Source organism: Alligator sinensis, unplaced genomic scaffold (genome assembly GCF_000455745.1).
Source record: "Alligator sinensis unplaced genomic scaffold, ASM45574v1 scaffold335_1, whole genome shotgun sequence".
Lineage (NCBI taxonomy): Eukaryota > Metazoa > Chordata > Crocodylia > Alligatoridae > Alligator > Alligator sinensis.
Genome location: NW_005842354.1, coordinates 388687 through 401509, shown reverse-complemented (window position 1 = coordinate 401509; position 12823 = coordinate 388687). Strand labels below are relative to the sequence as shown.

Sequence of the window (12823 nt, the reverse complement as noted above, 5' to 3'; positions counted from 1 at the left end):
GAGAGGGGCAGCAGGAGCAAGCTATGGGAGAGGCTCTGCATGGACCCCTATACAAAGACCCACAGGAAAAGAAGGTGCATGTGAGTCAGAAGGCATGAGTGACTTGGAGACCTGGACACTTAGAAGACACCATTTCTCTTCTGTTGCTTGAAGTTAAGTTGGAAATTGCACAAGTACCCAGAACAGGGAGAGGGTGGACCTACTAATCAATTGGCAGCCCCAATCAGTTACTGCTACAGGCAGAAGAGCCCATTAATTAAGGACAGTGTTGATTAAGAAGTATATGAATTCATCAAGAATTGAAGAATTGATTTATTTATATTTTGGGAAAGTTAATGAATTCCCATGACAGATGTGCATGGGGTGTTGTCTCTATGAATTAATGATAATTTTTGTGAACCTGTAGTTGCGATACCAAAGGACGCACTTGGTGCATATCTGACAAGCATGGTCACCTAAGCTGCTCCAGGAGTCAGCTCATGGCCCAGATCCTATGCATCAAGGACTCCTGGCTAGAACCACAATTTGATGCCCAGTTGGCATATGGAAGAGGTGAAAGGGGAGGAGGACCCCAAGTACACTCGCCATACCAGCATCTTATGAGGATTGTTTTGGACACTCCAGGACCCTCCCTCTAATTGTAAAGATCAAGGCATGGCAAGCAAGTTGAGGGGTATACCCCATGAGCAGAGCTCTCCAAGACTAAATCTGCATGGCCATAGGTGGTGTCCCACCAGAGACAGGACCTCCAGAGTGTGGCAGCACAGCTTATTTTGACATAACCACTTACACATGTTCACATGCAATTAATGCGCACAATAAACTCTGACACATATTGCTCCAGAATTTATTCATGCACAGCACATGCAACCCAGTTGGAGCAACACAGGCTGGCAGAGTCCCAGGGGTCAGTCTGCCAGCCCAGGGAGGCTCCAACTGGGCTGCAGCATGGCTGGCTGAGGCAGAAGGGTGCTTCAGCACAAGGGCTATCAGCCGGCTAGCCCTGCACTGAGATACCCTGTGCTCCAGCCAACTGGGGCAGCATCTACACATGTGCTGCTGCACATGAAAAAAACTCCATAGCAGGGTTTTACTTGTATTTACAAGTACTACCCTGCTGTGGTATTTATTAGTTTCATGCACCCTAATAGAAGTGCATGTGTAGATGCCAAGATATTTACTGCATACTTAATCAGTCAACTGTGCAGTAAATGTCTCATGTAGATGCACCTAAAATGTATTCAATGTAGTGGCTCACCATTGAGTGAAAAAGAGTTGGTGCTGGGAGGGACTGAGCACAATATGCCCTATCATATGTCTTGTTCAGATGAGCTGCACTAACTTGCCCTTGTGATCAGCATCTTGGCCTTCTGGTTAAAATCAAGGATTTTTGGCACCAAGGGAAAGGTGTCAGGGCTGGCTCTGTCTCTCCCAGTGCTGGCCTGGCATTCTAGTATACCTTCAGGCTTGGTGCCAGTTCCCTGTGAAGGAAATACCTGCCCATTTTTTTAAAGGCCAAAAAAAGGAAGGTTCCCATCAGTAAGTTTATCCAATATGGGCCGTGTGTTTTATAGTCACGTTTAGTGTTGGCTGCATTTCAGTTCCATACTTGGTTTTTGTTACTGAGCATACGTTGCTCTTGGCAACAATTTAATGACAGAAACTGAATTTAGTGAGATTTCCTTGTACATGAATGTAAGATTAGGAGCTTTTCCCTCTATGCTGATTGGGGAAAAAAAACCTCATTTTGTATTCAAGTAAATGTGGTAGTTAACTTGTGGAATACATGGCCACAGGAGAAGCAGATAGCATAACCAAGTTCAAAAAGGGACTAGACAGATTTATGGATGATAGAAGTATTAATAGCTGTTGAACAAGACAGTTAGTGATGTTTCCTATGGCATCTCTAAACCAATAACAGTGAATCCCAGGGTGGGTAATGAATAGGGGACAGATCACTCCAGATCTGTCCAGTTCAGTGCTCTTTCTCTAACATCCACTTCTGCCACTGTCAAGGCAGGATACTGGGCTACACAGTATACTTATGTTCTTATGTTATAGATTTCATAGACACTAGGGCTGTAAGGGACCTCGCAAGATCATTGGGTTCAGCCCCTTGCCCAAAGGGCAGGAAGTCAGCAGGGGTCAAATGATCCCTATGCCACCTATGATCTTTATGCTTCTCTTTACACTAAGGATATAAAACAACAACATTCAGCAAAGTCTCTACCATAACTAGGTCTAAACCAAAATGACTGGTGATTAAGGCTAGGGCCCATTTAAAAAGCCTGGGCCTGAATTGATTCAATCTTTGCAGGTTAGTCTAACCTGGCTAGGCTAAGCTAGTTTGTAACTGTATGGACATCCCCTCTGGACTGAAGAAATTCAGGCACATGCCTGCAGTGGCTCAGGCTAGAAGCCAGGGGGTGCTAGAGCAGCCCTTCCTTCCACAGTGCTGAGCTGGGAGGGGGGGGGGGGCATGGCCAGGCCCTGGCAGGATGCTTTGGTTAGGGAGGGGTCCGTACCCCTCACTGCTGATAACAAAGCACTGAGTTACACAGGAAATGTTAATATTTATCAGCCCATCAAACAAATCAACAGCCTTCAAGCTCTTCTTAAACAACTTTTTCCAAGGAAGGAAGGGAGGAACATTACCAGCTACCTGATAATTAGCTCCAAAAAGCCCTTAGCCAACACTGTCCTGTCTGCCTTTGTCCTGTCTCCCACAGCACGGACTGTAGCCAGCATGTGGTATGCTAGCTAATGCTGAGAGGTGTCTGTATAAGGCAGAGTGGAGGGAGAAATCCCTGCTTTAGCAGGGAGTGGTGGTGGTGGGGTGGGGGAGCAGGAGGAATCCAGGCAGATGCCACTGTATATACAGTCTCTGCCAGAGCTGCAGCCAGGGAGCAGAGGGGCAGGGCCCTCCCAAAGTTGCAAAGCATCTGAGATGCTGGAGGACTCTGATTTAACTTAAATCAGGAAGGGGTCTGGGACAGACATTGCATAAACTGGTTTGACCCAAATCAGTTAAGTCTGATACTACATTCAACTAGGTTTATCTCAAACCAGTTTCAGCCATTTTCAAACTGGTTTATGTGCACTGAACATCTGTCCTGTTACAGGTTTAAACCAGTTTCCGATCATTTAAATTGGTTTATGTGTAATGTCTGTCCCTAGCCTAAGAGACCTGAGGACTCTGTATCCTACTCAGGTTGATTTTCTATTATCTTCTCTAGAGTCACCTTCATAAAGAAGGACTAGAAAGTGAATTATAAGTGTAATTGTCAGAGTAAAAATTCAGTTTATTCTCAAAGAGCTTTGAAGTCTGATTTTAAGAGGAGCCTGAATCTTTCTGTCCCACAGGAAAGCATTGATAGTCATCTCTCATAACAAACTAGCATCTCCTTGCTAGATTCCAGCATCCAGGAGGAACATAACTTAGGCTGCAGCCTGACAAGCATTCACAAAAACTATTGACCACAACTTGCATTAAAAAGATCATGTGTTCCTCTGCACTGCTATTCCTGACTCAACTATTTCTATGCATGCAGAAAGCTCAGTGATAAGATCCACAAAATAATTTGAAAATTCTTCACAGCAAGAAACACTCAACTCTGCCACTGGAAAAAAGGAGTGGGAATAAAGCCAGGTTGTTCACCGTGCAAGGCTATTCTGCAAAAACTGAAGCAAGTTTATGAAAGTAATGTTGTAAATGCCATCCGTGATGCAAACTCCCCTAGAATATTATATTATTTGTTATGAGAATCCTTGCATTTTCTTCTGAAGCCCCTGGTACTAAGCACTGTCAGAGACAAAGTGTTGGAGTAGGTGGCCACAGGTCTGGTTCAGCACAGCAGTCTATGTATTCCCATTTTCCCTCATATGTTGATTTAATAAATTAAAAGAAATGGTGTTGAAATTGCTTGGCATTAAATTACTGAATAGAGGCAGTGCACTATGTAGTAGGCCTGAAGCTGTTCCTTTATTGGAGTTCTGGATTCCAGTGTTAACGTACTAATAAGACCTTAATCTGAATCTGCTGGTTTTCTTTTTCTATGATAGGCCACCAGGATTCCAGACATCAAAATGACTGAACGCTTTGACTGCCACTATTGCAAGGAGTCCCTTTTTGGCAAGAAATACATACTGAAAGAGGAGAACCCATACTGTGTGAAATGTTATGAAAGCCTCTACTCCAACACTTGCGAGGAATGCAAGAAACCAATTGGTGCTGACTACAAGGTACTCTGGACTCAGGTTTTATTGACATAACCTCTGTCAGAATGGACTGGATAGGTCAGTTCCTTGCATTAAATGCAGATAGATTTTTATAGTGGCAGGGAAAAATCCTGAGGCAGCCCAACCTGTATATAGGAGCCCTTGTAGGTAGGGTTAAGCCCAGCTGGGGGAGAAGGGAACATTAGGGCTGTGCAAAATTTTACCGGCCGTTTTGTTCCGACACTCTTTACTGTTTCACTCCAACACTGTTTCGACCAATTTCAAGGTTGAAACAGCAAAATCAGAATGAAACAAAGGCCATCAAAATAGCCTCAAAACAAAACGAGGCAGGTCAAAATGTTTCAAAAATTGAAATGTTTTGACCATAGGCTGGGGATGGGAAGTCAGTGCAGGTGGGCTGACTTCCCATCCCCAGTGCAAGATCTGGCAGGGAGCAGCGATGTAGTGCGGGGAACTGAGAAGCAGCCCAGCTGGGCTGCCTTCCACCCCCCGGCATGATGTAGCGCAGGGGACAGAGAAGCAACCCAGTTGGGCTGCCTCCCACCCCGGGGTGATGTAGCACAGGGGATGGGAAAGCAGCCCAGCTGGGCTGCCTTCCGCCCCCGGCACGATCTAGCGCTGGGGATGGAAAGTCAGCCCAGCTGGGATGACTTCCCATCCCCAGCAAAAGTCGAAACAGCTTCAAAATAGCTTTTCTATTTCAATGGAACGGAGCAGCTGCTTCAACTAGAAATGAAATTTGAAATGAAATACTGTTTCATCGAAACGCTGGAACTCAAGGCAAAATGGAACGGTGCCATTTCGCACAGCCCTAAGGAACATACTGTGGGTCAGGGCAAGCCCTATGAGGGTATCCTGCCAAAAGAAGCATGCCTTGGTCATTCAACAAGGAAATGGTAGCTTGGGACCATTGCCCCTCCTGCTTTCGTTACATCTACAGTCACTGACTAAACACATGCTCTCCCCAGGTATTTACAGAATGGCCTTTCTGTGAAGTGTCTGCCCCATAACATCATATTAATCAGTTAATTAATTGATAGAGAATTTAAGCTCCTCCTTGTAGATCAGTGGGAACCGAGGGTACTCACCATCTCTTGGTAAGTACTTTGGCCCAGAATTTTGATACTGCCTATTGCTCTTTGGCCCTTGTTAGGGCCTTGTTACATGGTAATTTTGGGTGGCTCATGGAGCTGTTAACACCTGGATTATCTGTATAGAAACACCTGAAACTAGTTTTAAGCACTTGTTAGGTGGCTCAAAGTTATGCCACTCCAGGGCAGGATTCTCTCACATCCATGTTACGCAGCTCATGTCACACTAATGTGTAGCCACTCTAGGCTATGCTTTAGCATAAACACCCCCACCTCCCCTGCTGGCCCAGATTGAACCCACTACTCCCCCACTCCCCCACTCTCTGCAGTACTCTAGATCTCTACCCATCCCCCACACTTACTTGTAGCTGCCCACACTGTCTGTCCCATAGCTCAGTCCCTATTTCAGGCCTAAGCCAAATTAGGTTCCAAAAACTGGATACCTAGCTCCCCTGGAAGGGTCAATCCAGTAGAGATTTTCAGAGCAAGCCTAACTAACAGGATTGGATCCCTCACAAAATGCAGTTGTAATCACTTTCTTTCAAAACACAATTGCCAGGGGGCAGGGGAAGTGGGTATAGTGGAATTGTGTCCAACTTTTATATAGAATAGCGCCATTGTTGAAGCACTAGCTTATGAGGTGGGAGACTTGGGTTCAGTTTCTTCCTCAGCCTGAAGAGGTTCAAACTAGCATCTCACATCTTCACAGTAGGGGATGGTCCTGCTTTGAGCAGTGTGTTGTACTAGATGACCTCCTGAGGTCCCTCCTAACCCTTATTTTCTACAGTTCTATGATCTTACACAATAATGCCCAAACCACTATGTTATATGTGAGAACAGGTAAATGAATTCTCCAACCTTCTTGTTAATGCTGCACCAAGAGGTAGTAAGGAAAGCAAGAGTGATCGTGCCCAAGAGAGAGAAAAAGCGAATGAGTTTGGCTTTGCAGTTTAATGATTAAGTCACGCAGCAAGGAGGTGTTCTGGCCCCTGTTTCCACATTTTATCCCATGACTGTTTAATATAAACTACAGAAATGGATTCCTGGAACAGGGATTGAAACCCAAGACTCCTCCTCAGTTGAGTGCCGTAGTCACAAGGCTACAGAACCATACTATGCTGAACAGTGCCCAGTCAGCCTGTGTATAGGCCAGAGGCAGGCAATTATTTCAGGCGGAGGGCCCCTTACCACATTGTGGCAAGCTGTCAAGGGCCACATGGATAGCCTTGCCCCTTAACAGGTGCCCTACCCCCTGGTCACCATCTTGGGACCAATGTCCCAATGTCTTGAGGCCAATGTCCCAGGGCCAGCACTGGTGGGGCCCAGAGCAGGGCACAGGCTGGGAGGGGTCTGTGGAGCTGGGCTGGGATGCACCAGCAGAGAGAACGGGAAGCTGGCCTGGCTCCAAAGAGTCCCTGCCGGCCGGGACTCTGTACCTCTGCTGCCCTGCTCTGGGCCGTGCTGGCGCTGGCCCTGGGATATGGGTGCAGGCCCTGCTCCTGCACCCGCTCACTCCCAGTGCCCCCCCCCCAGCCCCCTGGTACAGGCAGGGGACAGCGTGCAGCCCCAACCCACTGCTCACCGGCAGGAAAGGAGCTGGTACTGAGCGTGGAGGTAAAGCGGCCCTTCCCCCCAACCCCATGCCCGGAGCTCCCTGCTGAAGTCGCTCACAGTCCATATGGAGCTGTTCTGAGCAGGCACAGACGGCCCCATGTGGGCTGTGAGTGGCTGCAGCACAGGGAACTGGGCATGGGGCAGGGGAGGGGCCGCTTTACCTCACGCTCAGCACCAGCTTGTAACCCAGCCCCGCTCCCAGCCTTGACCCTGTGCCGACTCTCAGCTTGCCTGTCAGTGCTGTACACAGCGGCAGCAGCTGTGCCCCCCGCTTGCTGCATTGGGCAGCGTTTGCTGCTGCTACCCACCCAGAACTCGCGCAATGGTCAGCAGCAGCAAACACTGCCCGGAGCGGCAAGCGGGGGAGGGACGCAGCTGCTGCTGCTGTGGCGCAGCCCCAACAGGCAAACCCACAGCTGGTGTGGGGCTGGGTTACAAGCTGGTGCTGAGTGTGGGGGAAAAGGGGCCCCTCTCCCACCCCGTGGCCGGCGCCCCACGCTGCAGCTGCTCGCAGCCTGCGTGGGGCTGCCTGTCCCTGCTCAGGACAGCCCTGCATGCGCTGTGAGCGGCTGCAGCAGGAAACTCTGGGCACGAGGCAGGGAGGGAGGGCAGGGCCGGGCATGCCCTGCTGCTGCAGGAGCTCTCCAGGGCTTCCCCTGGGTCCTACCATTTTTGGTTCCTGTCATCTTTGACAGGAACCAAGGATAGATAAATTTTAATTTTCAAAATTTTTTTAGGGGCCCCATGGGCTGGATAGTATGGTCTCGCAGTCCAGATCTGGCCCGCGGACTGTATTTTGCCCACCCCTGGTATAGGCCCACAGATCCTATTCAATTCTATTTTAGTATTTAACAGTTATGCCGCTTACTTCAGACATTCATATAAATCATTTCCCAGTCCTGACTGCCTGATCATGAACCATGACAGTCTTCCCAATGTCTATATGAGTAATAAGCAGTCTGGATAGCTGCCATTACTAATAGCAGATTTAGGGAAGTGAAGGCTAGTTAGGGTTCTGAAAAAGGAATGTTGTGAAGGAAGGAGGGAAAATGGGAGCAAACCTAGGGTCAAAGACTAGGGCTGGAGTGATTAGACTGCACTTGCAAAAATGGTTCAAGGTTGGATTTGGGAAAAGCCAGTTCTGATCTTTTACCCTTCCCTAATCACCCCACTTTGTTAGAAAATAAGTGGGGAAACCCCTTTAATAAAACTCTAAATAAGTAAGAAGATTTAACTACACATGGCAGAGAAACGATGCAATAGACGTATGTTCCATGCCAGCTTTCCTACAGCTCATAAATATTCAAAATAAGAAAGGAAAACAGCCTGACCTGATAAAACAAAAATCATATTTCTGACCCATTCTAGAATGTACTTTTGTTTTAAGTCTCTGTCTAATCCCTTGAGAAGATATTTCCATGTGTTGACATTCAAGAATCCCAAAACTTGGACTGTGTTCAACAAATCTCGGACAAAGTATTCATGAGTTAATCAGGCTGAACTTTTCAACTCAGATTTATGGATTTAGGGAGTAAGGGTATTATTCAATATACTTTTCTTCTGTATTTTTAAACAAGCACTCTTTAATGGCAGGCAGAAATATGTAACAGCACTTACATATAAAAATATGCAGAAATATGTAACAGCACTTATATATTGTCAAAAATATTGACAAGCCTTGTTGCTGCAGGCTTTGGAATTAAGTTGATTTTCATGGCTGTATCTGTTACATGTAAAATAAAAATTGAAAGGGAGCCTATATTTATCTCCATGTTCAGATACAGTGTTGGTACAGTTGTAGATTTTCAGAAGTAAAAAATTATATGTTTAATAAACATATTATGGGCCCAGTTCTTCCTCACTTATACCTCACTTCTTCCTCTCTTACCTGGTATAAATTGTACACTTAACACATGAGAGTTTCTCTACTGAAGTTAAGTTGTTGTGATGTAAATGAGAGAGGAATCAGGACTTGTATATGGTATTTTCCAGTAGGACCCTCCCCTTCGCTGATAATGTCTGGAGGCAATCCATTTGTTTATCATTTCTAATATTCCCAGTTGGCCCTTTGTCAGTGACACTGGCTTTTTTCTAAGCTGGGGGAACTGAACCAGGAATGCTTCTGGAACTATCAAAAATTTCACTCTTACATCATGCAAGGCACTTTCCTGTACTCAATGGCCAAGTGGCTCAGCATACTGATTCTTAAGCCACATAGTGAGAAACCAGAGCCAGGAGCAAGACCTGAAGGGCGTCATTCTAAACCACTTTGTATATTGTATAATCTTTTCCATCTGAGGAAAGTAGGTGTAAAATACTACCACAGGTATGAGTGTAGCTGTAAAATACCACACAACAATACAAAAGCAAGGAGGCCTGATTCTCTTATATTGTTGAATATCAGAGGTAACTCCACTGGAGCCAAAAGTGTAAGCGAGAGAAAAATCTGACTTTGGGTCTCTAGCACTGAAGCAGAGCACCACCTATTAAACTGCCCCTCACTACAACTGCATGGGAGAGACCAGGCATGTCAAAGATACAGCCCTTGGGCTGGATATGACCCATGGAACCATGTCATCCAGCCCTCTGTGCTGCCCCTGGTTCTGAGTTGACTCACATGCTGCCAGAGCAGACCCACACACAAGGCCTGGGATGTGCACTGCATGTGGTGCCCTCTTTGACTGATTTGGGATCTGTGCTACATGCAGCGCCCTGGGACCCACACTGCATGTGGTTCCACCCCAGCCAGTCTGAGATCCTCACTACTTGCAGTCCCCCACCTCTCCAGTCTAGAACTGTGCCATGTGTGGTGTGGGTCCTGGACTAGCTGGGGGAGGAGGTGCCACATGAAGTTTCTGTCCTGGGACCTGCACCAGATGTAGTGACCATCCTGGCCAGTCTGGTCTCGGAAGCATGCCACATGCGGCGCAGTTCCAGACCAGCCAGTGGGGGAGGAAGAGAGGGTGTCACCTGCGGCACAGATCCCAGACTGACTGGGATGGGTACCGAGTGTGGTACGGGTCCCAGAGCATAAGCCATGTGTGCTAGATTGAGAATGGAGCTGGGAGGGAGTTGGGGGGGGAGAAATCTGTGGGTTTGATCTAAACCACGGACTTGCCCTGTGCCACTCATCCAGCTCGTGAGGCAATATGATTTTCATGCCCATGATATAGACATACCTGAACTATATTTTAACTAATTACACCAAGTACTGGTAGTAGTACAGCCATGGAAGCCCAGAACTCAGCATGGACGTAATGCTCAGGTATTTACCCAGCTTCTTAAATGTGTTTGACACCCGCTGCTGAGCTTGGGGCTTCCACAGGTAGGCTGCTCTTGGTAGCTATATGAGATGTATTTAGTTTGGATATATCTACACTGCATTGCAATCACAACATTAATAGTAGCATATGGTAAATACATGAGAAGATGTAAGCTGAAGGATGCCCTCATTTGCAAGAATTTAAAATAACCTTTTGTTTTAAATACAATCACCATACAGTGCTTCCATGGGTGAGTGTGAATATTATTAAAAAATTACAGATTTGTTCCTTTTTTGAAATATTGGTTTTCACAAAAACACATTTAATTAAATGGTAACACATGGTGTTAATACTTCATCTGGCCTAAGGCCACCATGTTAACTGTAAACACTTCTAGCTGATGTTTATAAAACCCTGACAGGCAGATTAAAACTTCATCTACTGAGTGCTGAGAGGTGCTGGGAGACATTAGAAAAATGCACTGGTGTTTCTCTCAAGAGTCATTGCACATTATCCATATGCCAACAGCTTCCTAAGATTATCTCATAAGAAAGAGTATAATTTCTTTAAGAGAAATGGGCTCACATTTTAACGCCTGAGTCCCTTGTGACTCCCCAGTACAGCTTTTGTTTCCTATTCTTGCTTGCTTGAAACCTTGAACATTCTTTCTGGAAATCCATCTATTATGTTTTCGTTTGCTTAACTGCTTAAATTTGACTTTGGGTTGATTTTGGCATTCTTTACATTTTTTATAGTTTCTTTGGAGTTTCATTGGCACAAGGAATATTATGAATTCAGGAAATACATATAATAGCCCACCTTTCTAATGAAGACCACATTAGTGGCTTAGTGGAGGGGAGGAGGGGAAGTCTCTTTATATAACACAAGAACAAAATTAAAAGGGAACTGTGGTGGAAAGCTACTGTGCCAGGATGTGGGCCAAAATGGATCAGCAGAGTCAATCTCAAATATACAGTGAAAACACAATAAGTAGCTCCTAGTAATATGTAAGCAGAAAAGGGAAATTTTTAATATTTTTTGGAACAGAAAGCTTCACTTATTATTTCAGATGAACCTTACACCTTTGTTGAGCTGCAACCCTTTCTTTTACTTTGGTGTTAAAAATCTGACTGGTATCCTGTGTTGTGAGGAAGAATGGAGGGAGAGACCCTAGAACCCTCACCTGTACATTTTTAAAGCATCAAGGTCTTAGTCTTAGCAGTAATCATTCAGGCTATGCCTACAATAGGAGTGCCTTACTGATGCAGGATTGCTAGTATGCTATACTGCCAAAGAATTCTGTCACAGGAGATGACTATCTAAAATCCATGCAATATACAAAGTTTGAACCGTATTCCCCCTAAGCTCTAAGGAAATCATCACAACAAGTAAGATGGCTGATATACTTTAATTCATGAACACAAATATATGTATTTGCTGTCCCAGTTAAAACCTCTCTAATCTTCTTCCTATGGGTCTCTGTTGAAACCCAATTCAAAGGAAAAGGTAAGCCATTGTCCATTGTATATATTTTAAGTTGTACTAGAGCCCAAATAAACACAATGGAGTTGCAGGGTATAAGGAATTAATGTTTATAAAACAAGGCAATTTTAATCTTATAATTTTGTTCAGTTAAAAAGAACTTATTCACATAGGGTGCGTCTTCATGACACCCTATGACAATGTTGTTACTGCGCCATGCTTCAGTACTTTCTTTTGGTATGTGACACACGGTTATTTTTAGCAACTATGTCGCCATAGAGGTGTGCTATAATGGGGGAGTGCACTGCTTTGGTGAAGTAGCTGCTGGTCATATGTAGACACTTTTGGATGCTATGTCACCATAGTGTGTCACTACAGCGACATAACATCACGTGTAGATGTGCCCATAAAAGTTTCATCCAAAAGAAATAAACATATTCTGAACCCTAGATTTGTACATTTTGGAAGAACTGCAATATTGAAGGCTGAGCTTGAAAAAAAGATCAGGATCAATTGATACAATAAGTCAGGTCCTCAGCTGTTTGTTGTACATAGTGGGGTGCAAACTAATCCCAACATCACCACCTACAGAAGTGTTTAAACACAGTGATTTACTGTGGTATAGGATAGTACCTGTGTTTGACAGGACTATCCTACACCAGAGTAAATGAATCTACTGCACACTAATTGTGGTGCACGTGTAGACGGTGATGCTTTACTATTAAATTATTATTTAAATTAGTCTAACATGCAGTAAAGCACACATGTAGACATGCCCAGAAAGTGTGAAACCAGTATAACCAGTCTTTCAAACATACCTTCCAATACCAGGAGATCCCTTAGTCACATAGTCACCCGGTGATTTTTATGTCACTTCCTTCTGGCACACCTGTGTAGGGAGTATGAACTTATGGTATGAGTATGTGTGTGTGTGAACTAATGTGACCTAATGGTATGAGTATGTGAGTATGTGTAGGGAGTATGAACACTGAAACAGTTATTTTGGGTTGTGAGCAGCCACTATAAATTAGAACATGTTAGAGGCTGCTCTAAGTTTAGGTTAGGAATTGGTCAGGGTCTGGACATAATTTAACATAAAATTGTGTTTGCACATGAGGCTGAAGCATAACTCAG

General features: G+C 45.1%; 1 protein-coding gene across 10 annotated transcripts in view; it reads left to right on the top strand.

Annotated features, from left to right (window-relative positions):
- Positions 1–12823, top strand: part of FHL2 (four and a half LIM domains 2) — a 73547-nt gene that overhangs the window by 43048 nt on the left and 17676 nt on the right. For 9 of the 10 annotated variants that reach the window (XM_025210509.1, XM_025210510.1, XM_025210513.1 and 6 more), the window contains one exon: positions 4063–4242. In XM_025210509.1, the coding sequence (XP_025066294.1) occupies positions 4087–4242 (156 nt within the window). In that variant the 5' untranslated portion in view covers positions 4063–4086. Of the gene's footprint in view, positions 1–4062; positions 4243–12823 lie in introns of those variants that run through there. The other variant, XM_025210517.1, reaches the window with a different exon arrangement.